Below are 14,738 nucleotides of genomic sequence, written 5' to 3' on the forward strand. Positions count from 1 at the left end.
ACTGGTCCTCAGCTGTCTTTGTCGTGTCAGCATCCAGAAGTGCCCCCGGATTGCAGTCACTTGGGATGGGCCATATTATATAGCAGAAATCTGGATGTAAGTAGTCATGTAGGCTACATTTATAGTCAGTGAAGGGTAACAGGCATGGTTCTGCTCATCCTGAAGTTGTTATCCAAAATATTACCAGATTAATCCAAAATATTTCCATATTGCCTCCTCGAATTGTTTGCTTATGAGTGTACGGGGATACTAATGTGATTGTTCAGTTGCACCATCGACAGCTGGAGTCAAGAAAGATCAATATTGCCCCCAGATTTTGTGTTGGAGGTGAAAAATTGGATGTTTTTTCTGTTCACAGGATAGAGATTTTCCCTGCCTCTTATAGCTGTTGCCCCAACCTCTGTCTTGCTCACCTGCAATGAATCCCGCTAGTTCACATGCCAGCCTTCATCTTAAAGAGACATCAGTGTGCCCACCTTGCTTTGGTGCTCATCACATCAAAGGTGATGAAGTGCAAGGAAGTGTGTCACCAGCCTCCTGAACGTCCCCCAGCCTGCATCTCCCTGGGACCCCTCTAAACGCCCTTGCGATACTTGCTGAATCAGACAGGGATAACATCCTTTGGGTCTGCCACCAAGCGGTTTCTCGGCAAGAGGAAGGAGTGAAGCTCAAAGGAACCAGGTGGAACAGCTTGGACACCAGCGTACCGGGCTGCATCTGTCACCCAGCTTTGGTAGAGGTAGAAAAACCTGTCCAGATCAGAAGAAACCAGTCATGACCAGTGTTTTTTCTGCCCCACGCCACAGGCTCAGCTGGGGATGGTATGGAAATCTCTCCTGATAGAGGCAGACCGAGTCCCTTGAAGGCAAAGACTCATTCTTGCAAGTCTTTTCCATCATGTGCTAGTAAACAGCTGCTTAATGAGTCAAACTTGATTATTACCTTTATTATAAACCCTATGAGGATAAGGTGGAGCAGTGTCCAATTTTTCTTTGACTTGAGAGTTTGCCAAGCAATGATGAGAGTTTGGGGCTCTGTTAGATGATTATTTACCCCCAGCCGTATGTATACATGAAACTGTGCCAACAGACAGAACCAAGGAACCTGGAAGAGGGTTTTGGTTCTTTTTTTTTTTTTTTTTTTTTGGAAAAGAAGAAATTTCAGGAGCATTGTGCTTCATAGCTATCAGTTTGCAGCCTGTCTCTGGGCAGTCTTTGAGTGACAAAATCTACTGATGGCAAACAGTGCCGCTGCTCCGGTCTGCTTGAGGAAATGGGCTCCTTGGAGTCAGTACAATCAACTGATGCAAAATGAGATAACCTAGTTTTAAGATTGCTGGATCTGTAGAAGAAAAAAAAAAGAGTTAGAGGAAAAAAAAAAAGAAAAAAAAACAAGACACAAACCTCCTAATCTCATGCCAAGTTAAAAAAAAAAAAAGTAGGTCATAATTCCATTTTAATAAAAGCCACATATAGACAGTGTGCAGGTTTTAAATCTGATGAAGGCAGAAGATGGGTTGTCCCGGTTTGAAGTAAAACCGAACCAATTTTCTGTTCTGTAACTTTACATCCTAGCTAGGCCTCCTCTAGCTCTCTGAAATTAATGGCATATTGTGGAGAAAACTGCTCATTCTCAGAATGATAAGACCGAAACCACGACATGAGTGTAGGGAAAAATCCCCAAGCGTTTCCGGCAGAGGCAGTCTGATGGGAGTTTTGTTTGAAGAGATGTGGGGCCATCACACTTTCCTGTCCAGTGGTCTGAAATAGTGCACTAGGATATGACACTGCCCAAACATGATATACTTCTCCTCCGGCAGCGCAGAAGCCTGCCACTGGTACCAATGCTTTTGTGATCTATTGCAGTCTGTCCCTCTCTTATTTTTTTTTTTTTCTTGGTCCTATATCTTAAAAGAATATATTCTGCCTATTAATAATGGCTTGGTTAACAAAAGCGGAGAAGAATCTGAGAGTTCCTCTTATAAATGTCTGAAATTGGTGGGTTTTTCTTCAGAATAGCTGAGAAGGAAAAAAGTACAGTCAAATGTATGGTGTAGCACACTTTTAACTCAGAGCTACACACTGTGCCATTACTTCTGTTTGCCGGGTAGGAGATAATGCTGTCTCCTCTGTGCATGATTTTCTTTGAAACCCACTACACAACATTTAACAGAAGGCGTTGGTATAATCTGTGTTTTGCATAAGGGATGTCATCACATTCAGCAGCAACAAAGTTCCTTTGAAAAAAAAAAAAAAGAGGGGGGAGGATTTTTTTTTTTTTTATTTGAAGTAGCTTAGTAGCTGAACAGGGCAAAAATTATCATAAAGCGACTGCAGCATCCTCAGAAATGTCCTTAGTGCTGTTTGCATTTATTCTTAAGTGTCTGCACTGGTGTTTACATCTTTGCTGTTTCTTAAAGCGACATTGTGGGCGGTAGAAATAGCAGCAGTCTCTTGGCTGGGTTCCCGTCCCTTGGGAAGCCCCAGATACTATTATGTCAGTAGGTTTCCCCGGTGCCTTGTGAAGGCTCACACAAAAAGCAAACTCGGAAAGTGCATTTCTCTCCCCATCCCCAGCTCAGTTGTTAGACAGGCTTTGATTTTGTACTTTAAGCCCCAATTCTAAAGTAACCCAGAGTGCTCCTCCTAATTAAGTCCCTGAAATTAATTAGAGTTGGAGGCTTGTCTGTGGCACTTATTTTTTTCATGATCTTGGTACGAATGTGAATCTTGCTTTTAATAATTCTCACATTCTTTTTTTTTTTTTTTTTTTTTTTTTTGGCTCCTTTTAGAAAAACAGCTGACTGCTAGCAACTGCTTAGGAATATTAGCCATGGCTGAAGCCATGCAGTGCACTGAACTATACAACATGGCCAAAGCATACGCCTTGCAGATTTTCCCAGAGGTGGCAAACCAAGAAGAGATCCTTAATATCTCAAAAGACGACTTCATTTCCTACATGTCCAACGACAGCCTGAACACCAAAGCAGAGGAGCTGGTGTATGAAACAGTGATAAAGTGGATTAAGAAGGACGCTGCAATCAGAGCTCAGGTAAAAATAATCTCAACAGCCTCACTCTGCTCCATTCCCATGAATGCCTCTTTTAAAATAGAAACCATCCCCATGCAATTTTAAACATGAGGGTGCGTAGGAGATGGGATGGGCAGGTCAGATAAAAAAAGAGAAAGGGAATGCAGACTATGCATAAAATGTGTGTAATTTCAAAATATGATCCCCATATCTGATGATTTAGAATCAAAATCTTGTCTGTGACATGCATGGTACAAAGCTAGGGCCTTGGGTTGTTGGCTGCGGGCTCGGTCAGAGATAAATCAGGAAGGATTAGACTTGTGTGAGACGCTGCTTTAAGAAGGGGATGCGTTTTAGTAACAGTGGGAAATAAACATCTGTCAGAAAATCTGTATTTCTTTTGATGCCACATACTGAATGAGTGTAACTTCAGTACATAAAAAAAAAGATTCTGTATCTATATTGGCTGCTTAGATAACCCCTTGGGTATTATATATTTATTAGAGTTAGCCTTTCCTCAACCATCTGAGCTATGCAGTCTGCTCTTGACTTAAAAAGCTGAGTGTATTACTTTGCTCAGCACAGTCTCCAGATAAAAGCTAGAAGCAATGACTGTTTGGAGACTGATGATTGTCCTTGGGACCAGAAGACTCCCCTGGTGGTATTTAAAAACCTGCCACTTGCCTTCAGTGCAGCTCTTGCAAGTCAGCTTTCATGGTTAGTGAATTGTGGTGGTCTGAACCCCAAATCTCTCAATTTGGAGGCCAGTTCTCCCCACAGCCCCCAAAAGGGGAAGGTTGTTTTCACCTTTTTCCCTCCTTTGGAGGCTAAAGTTTGTGGCCTATCCTGGCCAGGCCAATTTCGGTTGAACCCCACTCACAGTTATGGACCAGACTGGAAATCAGGAAAACACTTGGCTGCACATTTTTGTGCCCCAAATCATGAAATCACACCAGGGTCAACCCACCACAGTCGTTCAGGGGGGACATCCTGTGCTGGGGACCTGCCACTCTCTCTGACCACTTTCTGCACATGCCAAGGATGCCATTTAGTATGGCCCAATATTACTATTGCCTAAAACTTTTTCACAATACTATTGATTTATCGAAATGGGCTCATTTTTGGCTCTCGCCAGCCTTGAAAAACGCTGCTTTACAGAGTATTTCACACCTTGCCTGAAGTTTGATGACAGCAGTCAGCTCTGTGCAGCTCTGACTGAGCTCTGAACCTAATGCAACCTCAGGGATTATTCCCAGGGGCCGGAGCACGGGAGCCCTGCGGCAGTAGCCTGTTTGCCTGGTGCGAACAGAAGGTGTCACTCACCAGGCAGTCTGGGTTACATTTTCAAACTTGCTGGTTTAAATATTTCATTCTGTGCCCTACTGCGGTGAAGTTATGAACTTATTTTTTTAAGTGGCGGGTTTTGTTGCCCCCCTCTCGCTGCTGCCACCACCACCATCTCCTCTTTCTTCCTTTCCTGTTGCGGTTGGTTTGGTTTTCTGGGGTTTTTTTATTTCCAAGTTGCCTTCCCCTCTGCCCTGCTTCTGCAGTGCCTTTGTAGTTTACAATGGCAGTTTTATTTGCTTCTCCAAATTTCTCTGTGGTGCTTTGGTTTCATGCATTACTTTACAAGGGCTTTTAATTTTTAATTTGTATTTATCCAGAGATGAGGATCTTGAATAAATTAATATTAAAGATACCAAGTGGATAACTATTTTCATGCCCAATCCTACCACTAAACTGGTTTCTTTGGATCGTAGCTCTCACTTTTTTGTACTCTGTGCACTGCTTGATCTATTATAAAGCTCTTAGTTAAATAGGTACTTATTTTCTAAAAGTAGGAACTCATACTTACCATGAACAGTACCATCTTTACAATAATGACTTCTGCATTTTCAGAGCCCATGGAACAAAAAGCTCTGATGGTGGATAGGAAGGAAGATAGACCTAAATAATCTTATTTCTGACAAAGATGATGAATGAAAATTTGTGCTTGGTGTGTGCCAAGGCCCACCATGCTGGGAAGTGCCCAAGCTCCCATGAGATGCACAGGCTGCTCAGAGCTTTATAGAATTGGGTGACCGTGGCAAAACCAAACGTGGGATGGACCTTCCTGCAGGGGCTGTGCATGGATATTTTGACTTGATTCACAGTTTGGTGAGATGGAGTCAATCAGGTCTCTTTAGTCTCTTTGGGGTGGGGAGCCAGCACATGGGGGACACCAGTGCAGCAACAGGATTGTTGCTTCTGCACCCAGCTGGTGGGATCTGTGGGGAGAAGTTTTAGCCATGAATTGGAACAGCCCCAAGACATCACTCTTGCTCTACTGCACTCCTCAGGTGACCGGTCTGGTTTTATTTCTCTCTGCCAAAGGCAGTCGTGGCAGTTAAATCTTTCAGGTCTTGGATTTCCAGGGCCTACACTTTCTTCCTGTCTCCCCCTCCCCACCTCCCTTTGCGTGACAGGTCAGGGTCTATCATCACATTTTTATTTTTAATAGCTCCAATGGCAGATGAGTAAAATGCCTTGTTGCCAGCATCTTCCAAGCACTGAATTGGTGATTATCCCAAAGGTGGATGTCTGGCACAAGCAGGGAAAGGTCTGTGCTCTTCTTCTCACCTGCGTGTCCATCTTCCCTGGGCAGGCCTGGCAGGGGCTCGCTCAGCAGAGACATCCCCGCAGAGGAGCTTTGAGAAGGAGCCTTCTCTCTAAATCAGCACCCTCTGCCCCGAGGGCAACTGCAGCCCTCCAAAACTCCTTGTGCTTTAATTGCTTTATGTCACTCTGGAGTGCAAGCTTATGCCTGGGGACAGTAAATCTCACCGCTTGTGTTCCCCACACTGCAGCTCCTTGTGCTGGGCTCGTATGGCATCTTATCCATCACTGCCTCCGCTCCTGTCCGGATCCCTTTCTGAGAGCCTCTGGGAAGGAGATTTTCAGCTGAGCCTCCTGTTCTCCTGGAAGGGCGTTGAGTTTGCTATCTTCCTGCTCTTCTCTGCCTTTCTATAAGCTCTTCTTCAGGTGTCTAATTGTTTCTGCTCTTGTTAATTCTTTTCCCACCAAGCTGGAGGGCAGTGACAGGGAAGGAACCAGGATTTGCTTGCAAGGCAAGTTGACAAGCTGTGCTCTGGCTGACTTTTAATTTTCCAAATTGTGCTCATACAGAGTCTTACAGCGGTTATGAAAGTGGTCTGTGGTGTTACAAAAAACATCTTCCAAGCCTTGTTACAAAGAGGGAATAACAGTGCTTTAAAGGCTATTGATCCATCTACATAAGACAGAAAGGCAGTTCAGATAATGACATATGTGTTAAGCTAGGATTTGGTAAATAACTGGATCCAGTGCATTGGAGCAGTGCGCCAGCTCATGTGGTAATGTTTATGGAGCTATTTTAGTGCTGCTGGTACTGCAGTCGCATATAATCGGTCTAACCAAAAGAAGCAACCTGTGATGTGAAGCCTGGACTAGGTAGGTAATTTCCTGTACCAGCAGACGCAGACCGCTCCTTGTAGGAGTTCTCTTGATTGCTTGTCACTGAGTGGAAAGCCTGCAGCCGGCTGACACATCTGGAAAAGCTGAATTTCACTGTTTTTTCTATTTATTTCTCTCCCTGACTGATGGACAAGATTGTAGGGTTTATCCTAACAGTTATCCTGTTGATAAGCTTATTACAACTCTAGCAAACTCATGCAAAAAAAAGTATTGCATAATGGAGGCTTTACTGTCTGGAAACCAGGATGGTCTGAGCCGTCCGAACAAGCAAAGATCTCTGCCAGACCCTAAGCAGTCTTCACCTGGGCTCATCCCCCAGCTCTCTGCGTGGTCTTGGGCGGGTTGTTTCACCTTTTTGCCCCCATTTCTTACACTATAAGGTGGAGGGAAGTAATGCTTCCCACATGAGCTGTTGGGAGGATCTGGTAGATAACGAGCCACGTTTTCCGCTGGTACTAACGACTGCTGGGGCTGCACAGAGCTGTGGTCGTGCCCAGCATCGGCATGGGATGGGGAAGATGTGAAGTTGCTGGATGTGCAGCAATTTGCTGCCTGCCCAGAGCACGAACATACCAAAGCTCGCTGGAAACTTTCTCACTTTCTGCTCCATGTCCAAAGTTGTATCTGTTCCCTCTGACATCAAAAAACATAGCAACATGTTTATTAATAACAGAAAGCCTGGAAAAACAAGACAACCAGTTGCATGAAGCTTCCCTCTCGCCCTAAGGAGGCACAAGAAGTGAGGAGAGGACAAACATTTCAATAAGTTGCCCGGAGTAGTGCTGGAAGAGCAGCAGGTACTGCAGCGATGAGGGGCAGACAAGAAGTTGACAGCTGAGTGGCAGTCACCTTTTGTTGCACTCTGCAAGGATGTAATCGTGTGCCCTCTATTTTAAACCCTGTTTAAAATCAGGGTATCCGGCAGCAAAATGAAATGTCTCCACCATAAAGGAATTAACAAGCCTTCTATGAACTTGTGTCCTCAGAGGCAGATGTGTCTAAACAGCATCTTCATGGTGCCTGAGAACCAGAGATGCGTAGACAAATTGGAGGTAATTTAGAGAAGAGCAACACAAATGATTAAAAGACTGAAGGAACTGATGTGAGGAAAAAAAGATTAAAAGATATGAATATGCATGACTTGGCCTAATGACAGCTAAAGAGGGATAAATGCCTACAAGTGTTTGAAGCCCTAAGGAGAGGAGTTGCCTGGAAGGATGCAAGGGGTGTAACAACAGTAAGGACCACTGGGATGAATTTGAGACTTGGCAAATTAGTCTAAGCAAGCACAAAGCCCACCTGAAAGTCCTGTATCTGACAGTGAGGGTGAGGAAAGGTGACAGAGAGAAGGAGAAGAGAATTTATGTCAAAAATGCTACAAATGCCCATGAGCTATATTTTGGCAGTGACAGAGAATGGCAGTTCAGAGGCAAGATCCTACAGAGGAGAAGGGGTTGGTAACCATGAGAGAGCAGATGGAAGATCCCTGGTCTGTGGTTAAGCTGTTGAGATGGTAGCGAAATTTCTCAGGCACATTTTAAAGAGTCTCCAGAGTTATGCAGAAGAGCAGCTCGCTCCAAGAAAAGAGAGTCTATGACAGGGAACAAGCACAAATCCAACTCACAAGGGAGGTAATGATATATTCAGAAGCTGATATCCAATATCAGCATGTACAAATTACTTAAATTCATCACAATAGGAAATTAATTGATCAGTCAGTGTACTTAAGGGCATCAAGCTTCAGGAAAGGGGTGTTGGGATGAGTATGAAAAAGAAGCTTCCAAGGGAGCCTAAGTGAATTAGGCACTAACACTCTATTATGGTTCAATTAGGCTTCTTTGAAAAGCCCAGACTACCCTGATGCTTTGAAATCCATTTGTGGGAAGAGCAGACAAATTCAAAGAGAGGCCATAATGAAAGTGCAAGAAGCTCCAATTCCTCTGAAAGTGAAAAACGCAAGGGATGAGCAGTAACCCCTGTGATTTCCCAGGGATGGGCTGCTCAAAGAGCCCAGATTTAAATGAGGCTTTTGCAGAGACACTCAGAGCCTGCACAGGGTTAGAGAGGGGCAAAAAAAGGCAGCAGCAGGAACAGAATCAGTGCAGGAACATGCCTTTAGCTATATATTGGAGGAAAAAACTGCATTAAATTAAAAAAAAGAAAAAACAGGATGCAGGTGAAATTAGCAGTTCCTTAAATTCCCCCCATACTAAACTTCAGTTTTTTTAAAAGGATACCCTTGACTGAAAATCTGCTGAATTATTTCTCAGAAATTCAAATTGGTTTGAGGAGCTCTCTTGTCTCCCAGTTCTCTCAGTCTCTTAATTTGTGGCTTTTCCAACATATTTCCTATTGTTTGCAAAGTGCTTCTCTGCTGTTGCTGATGCAATGGCCTTACAAAGACACACATCCACAGGCAGCTCCTCACACTTGCACTGGTCTTGTGCTGCACGTGGCCCCGGCGCTCGGGATCGACCTCCAGAAAAAAAAAAAAAAAATTGGTTTACAGTGTAGGCAAGAAGCATTTTTGGAGAATTATTGCACGTGGATCTGTGTGTCAGTGTGTCGCTGGGGTGGATGTATCGGGAGTTTACTTGGTTTTGTGAAACATCTTACAAGCTTCAGCCATTTTGTTGTTGGCAGCGTGCTTTCGTGGTGTATCCATGTGCATATGGGTGTTTGAATAGGTGACTGCCCGTAAACAAAAGGAATGGCACTCACCTCTGTAGCGACCTTTGGGGGAATTCAGGGACTTTATTTCACAGCGTTTAGTCAGCAGGATAGCGATTGCATGGTAAGAGTGGAGTTTTTTTAAGCCTCAATATCGGGTAAACTCTTGAGTGTGATGGATCAATGATTTATCTTCCTGCGTATTTAAAAAAACTCTCATCGTATTACTGCTAGAAATACCTACCCGTGTGCAGCTCTGCAAACAGTTCGGAGAAGAGGACAGCAGTTCGCTTTATGCAGCGCTGATGACATTACGGTGTTTAGTCAGCTGTGCTGCCATAAAGATGTCACGTTGAAACCTTATTTCAGGAAGACAGAGGGGCTGCTCTTTCTTTCTTGCTGGGCACGAGATTTATGCACGTGGCATCCTAACACCAAGGCACGGGCTGAACCCAGCGCCTGTGACCCAGCTTTTCTGCCACGGGTTTATCTCGTGATATTATGAGGCCATCGGCTGACATGTTACCAAGCCTTTTGGTTCAATCTGAAGGCACCATTACAATTCCAAGAAGTCAGTACAAGTGATTAATAAATACCAAACACGCCAGAGGCCTTAGGTTGGGCTCGGATGCGACCTTGGGTGTAGGAATGTGAGGAGGTTACTGGAAACACGGCATGTCTTTGTCATAACCTGGGGTTAGATGTATCAAAGCAAGTACCCTCGTTACCAAATAGCAGGGCCACACCGTGAAAATATGCCGGAAAAGGTATATTTCTGAAAATGGCAAAGCAGTGCTCCAACAGCTTGGTTCCTTCCAACCTCCAACCCCATATCATTCTGTGATTCTTTGATTCTGTGATTAACAGTTTTGGCTTCCCCAAACCAGCCAGTTCCCTGCTGGGCTTGCACTTGGAAGGTTGGAGCCAGCAATATTTTGAATATCAGGTTGGGTACCCTGCTGGGGAAGCCTGGGCTGGTTGCAGGGAGGGACCGCTTAGGTCACCACTCCAGTGCACCTTCTTGCTTGGCCACCGTGCTGCATCCCCAGCCATCACCATCAGCACAGCTCACTGGGCGGCTCGTTACCTGACTGCTGGGTAGGAATCAATGGCTAGCATCTGCTGGTTTGGGGGGCTGGGGTGGTGTTTTTAATTAGAGTGCCCTCTTCTAATTTGAAGGAATTTTCTGTGGTGGGGAATTGATTCTGCTTCAGTTCAGTCCCTGATGGCTTCCTCCATCTGAGGACATCCTTGCTGCAGCTCTCAGATCAGGCTGGTGCAAGATGTGGGGCCAGTCTGAACCCAGGGTTTATGTGAGACAACAAATCTCCTCTCAGATGAATGAAATATATTCCTACTTCATCATGTTTTTAAAAATTCTCTTGGAGCTATGCATAAAGAGCTGAAACAGCAGTTTGTTGGAGCAAAACCCTATCGTCGTAATGTGGGTAATCTAACTTCTGGATTTGTATTTCTAGCTGAAGCCTGTTTCTTTAGGCAGATAGCACAAAAGGTCCTTTGTAGAAAGAACAGTAAACTAGAGAGGCACATGAGTTATAAGGCATAAGGGAAACATTATTTTAACCTCTCTGGGCATTACTTCAAAAATGTTAAAAATCTTGAGAGCTTTCCAGTGTAGCATTTAAGGAGCAGGAAATTTGACTCTGTAGCAGTAAACATATTTCCTAGTAAAAGTAACTGTATACTGGTGTAGCCCAAGTCTATGCAGGAGCACATTGAGAGTCCTTTTGGAGAATACCTGTGAGGATTTTACTGGATTAGAGATTTAAGAATAAAAAGATTATCATTATGTGATAGTGAAGAGGGTTTTGTAACTGAGATTTAGAAGATATCAGAACAAGCCCACTTGCAAGCAAGCATTCATAATACCGATATAATTAGTAGGAGAAGAAATGTCACAAAAAGTTTGCAAAGTAAATATCCTCGCTCAAGCTACCAGCCAGGAACAAAAAAAACCCACATTGAACTGTTTTGTAATCTAGTTTGCTCAAACTCTGGCCTGCCTACAGAGCTGAGAGTAACTTAACTATTAACTGATTATTAGGGAAAGACTTGAAAGGGTCAACTTCAAGGTGCAGTGTATCATACACTATAGTTGATCATATATTCCTCTGAGTCAATGCTCACCCAATGATAACATTTAGGCTTCCTGGTAGTGTGATCGTGACCTTCCAAGCACAGCACCCAGGGAAAGTGGACACAAAAATTCCCTGCAGAGGGGAGAATTGATCACCTTCCAGTTTGGGTTGACGTCTGGTTGTAGACATCTCAATGTGGCATGGCCTGAGGCACGGTCTGAGGAACATACTCCCTTTCCCAGGAGCTGATGGCTCACAGTTTTAGGACAGAAGGGGATATTGATATTCTCTGCTTCCCCTGGTGCGTGATGCATCCTCTCAGCTCAGATTGCTCTGGGGACTGCGTTAAGCGTGTTGACTAAATCTCTATTAATTATAACATGAGTTTACACATGTCTAGCTGACAAGTAAATACTTGCTTGTATGTACCTATTTAGGTGTCTGAATCTAGAGCTGAACCTCTCCCTTGAAATGTTTAGGTAATTAAGGAAAGATAAGATCTCCTAAGATTTTCCTTTCCCTGATTTTTATGACACACACTGGTGATTGCAAGCTGGTTGAAGATGCTGCTTGCAGTTCAGCTACTGAAATTGGTATCAGTGAAATAGGTGCCTTGAAGCATCTCTCAAAAGTCGCTACTCTGTTGTGTCCCCAGTGACTGTTCAAAAAGCCTTTGCTCAGGTGGTAGCAGTTCCGTGGCTTGGGCAGAATCACCCCAGCCATGCACGGCATGGCGGGGGTATCTGGCAGCATCACTGCTCAGCAAGGAGCTTATGGACTAGATCCTCTGCTGATGCAAAACCTGAGCAGTTCCCTTCATCCAACAGGAGCTACGCTGAGGTTCACGTCACCTGCCAAACCAGTCCTGACAATGTTCAAAAACTTCCCTAGCATTTTAAGCAATAAATTCGTTAGAATTTTGCATAATGGTGTCCATTTTCAGGGAGCTGAGGCATGGTCTCCCATGTCTATGAGTTGATAACTCCCAATTTTAGGCCAGAAAGGGCATTAATATTCTCTGCTTCACCCCGGCGTGTGATGCAGGTTGTAGAGTAGTCGTAAGTCATTCCCAGCAAAGACCTGAGAAATATTTCTACTTGCCCAGCCAGTGCCTGCAGCCGAGTAGCAAGAAGAAAACGCCCTCCGAGTTCGAGGCGTAAACCGCAACTCCAGGGACCAGAGGTTGTTGTCTGATGAATTTGGCAACATGCCCTGTGCAGGTATTCTGCTGTTTTAATAAAAACCAGTAACATCAGTAGGTGCAGTAGATATTTCATAGTTGTATAAGGAAAAATGGAAAGGCAAGAGAGAGAATGGAGGGCAAATAAGAGATCGTAAGGAGGTCGAAATGCTTTATGGTGCTTATTCCAGTCTTAAATGAAAAGGATAATAGTAACAGGATATTTAGTACAATCATAGCTAACAGTGCTAGGAAGCCTTCATAAGGGAGAATACAAAAGAAAAAGGCTGCTGATTGCCTAAATCACTTGAATATTCTTAAATCAGTGAGGCTAAATGAAATTCACCCTTGACTATAGTGCTTAAAAGAGCTGATGCAAAAAGCCGTTGGTTTATAAAAGCCTCTCCTGTCTTCTAGAGACACTGCGATGGTACATACTCTTCAAATCCCTTGGTGAAAAACACTGCGATTATATGTACCCTTAATGCCATCAGCGATGAGCCCGAGTCGCGACTGCGTGTGGTCGTGCGCACGCACACACAAGCAGAGCCGGCTTTTTCCAGCTGTTTGAGCAAAAGGAGGAATAAGAGTGAAAAGTGACATCGGTTTTGATATGTGACATTAACTTTCAAGCTGATGAAAGGGAGCAACATGTTCTAATTATTATTCCACTTCAAAATAAGCCATGAGCTCAGACAAAAGAGGAGACAAAGGGGGGGGAAAAATCCAGGAGAGAAACAGAATCACATTTTCTCACTTATCTAATTAAAGCAAGGTGGGCGAGCAAGAGGGAGAGCTTGCCGTGCTCAGGCAGCGGTGCTGCCTCCTTTATTCTGGGAAAGGTGGGAGATGGAGGCAGTCACTCTGCCGGGCCCCTGGGAATTGTCCATCCTGCCAAAGGGGACCTTTCTTCCCAATGCAAATTCACATTCAGCTTCGGGACATCCTGGTCCCTGTCAAACCCCATGTCCTAATTTAGTGGCACAACTGTTTGTGCCTGTGTTTTGCCTTGCTTCATGGTACGGATGCTTCCAGCACAGACCTGCCTCGGGATCATCAGGGGCAGCGCTGGCATGTCCCACCACACTGAGGGAAGGTTCTGGCTCCACTATAGACTCCGTGTATTTTATGACTTTATTTAAACTGCCCTTTAGCAGCTCGTTCTGCTTCCTGAGCAGCCTGTAGTGGGGATTAACCTCCCCTGGCAGGTTGTCTGGCTCGTCCCCGGTATACCCGCTATCCGCATTATTCCCATGTCCTGATGCCACGTTCCATCTTGGCTCCTGTGTAAGGTTAACCGCCTCCAACCTTCTTAAAAAAAACACTTCCTGAAATCAGAGCTTTGCCACCCACTGCCATATGTCCACTGCTCCCTCTCCTACAAGGTACCGTTTAATGACATTAAGGTATCTGCAGCCAAGTGCCTGACATTTGTGACTCTGGGGAGAGGAAGCAGCCGTTTTACCTCCCAGAAAGCGCCTTGGAAATGGATTTCAGCAAGGGAAAAGAGGGGCATGTCTTCTCTTCTGGTTTGGAGGCTGATGAAGTGATCTCAAGCCCTACTCGGCTCCGTGCCGCACTGGAGGTAACAGTGAGGAGCCACAAACTCGCTGCTCACATCGGTGGGGTTTCTTTTTTTCAAAAGAGCAGCGCTGGCATTTTTCCATCCCTTTTGCATCACCCAAACAACTTTTTTATCCCCAAACAACTGCAGGGTGGCCAGGCCTCAACTCTTCAGGCTGTACCTAAAATCACCAGCCCCAGTGTCACAGAGGGCTAGTGAGCAGGGGGCTGGGAGTCAGCCTGAGACCCTGGTCGTCTCCTTGCTGCCGTGGCCCCACAGGCGCGTGTGGGTTTCAGCTCCCCACAAGTAGTCACATCCTCGCTTTCACTGAGCGTGCACCAGGCTGATGTAGCTCTCCAGCGGGAAAACGGTGTGGATTCCTATTTTCCTCCCAATTGAAGCTTGCTTCTTCAGTTTGGCTGGGGAAAGGGGAAGCCCTGGAAGTGGTCCCAGGTGTTATTGCATCCTCACCTGTCTGGCCAGCCCATCAGCTGGCTCAGGCCATGTCCCTGCACTCCCATCTCGCTGTGCCCCTGCCCCATTCCTGCTGTGACTTGGCTCTCGTGCGCTGCAGGGACACGCGTGCTGCTGAAAGAGAAAGCGAGAGCCAAGTAGCTTCTGGAAGACCAGAGGCATCTGCAGGCCAGCAGATGCTGCTGGCACCCAGCAGTTCTCAGGACCAGTCACAGGGACCTCAGGAATA

At 45.1% G+C, this 14,738-nt stretch overlaps 1 protein-coding gene across 1 annotated transcript in view; it reads left to right on the forward strand.

Annotated features, from left to right (window-relative positions):
* KLHL29 (kelch like family member 29) overlaps positions 1–14,738 on the forward strand; it is a 244,924-nt gene that overhangs the window by 193,055 nt on the left and 37,131 nt on the right. Inside the window, exon 6 of the mRNA XM_074153745.1 lies at positions 2,792–3,051. Within this exon, the coding sequence (XP_074009846.1) occupies positions 2,792–3,051 (260 nt within the window). The remainder of the gene's footprint in view (positions 1–2,791; positions 3,052–14,738) is intronic.

This window comes from Numenius arquata, chromosome 9 (assembly GCF_964106895.1).
Source record: "Numenius arquata chromosome 9, bNumArq3.hap1.1, whole genome shotgun sequence".
Lineage (NCBI taxonomy): Eukaryota > Metazoa > Chordata > Aves > Charadriiformes > Scolopacidae > Numenius > Numenius arquata.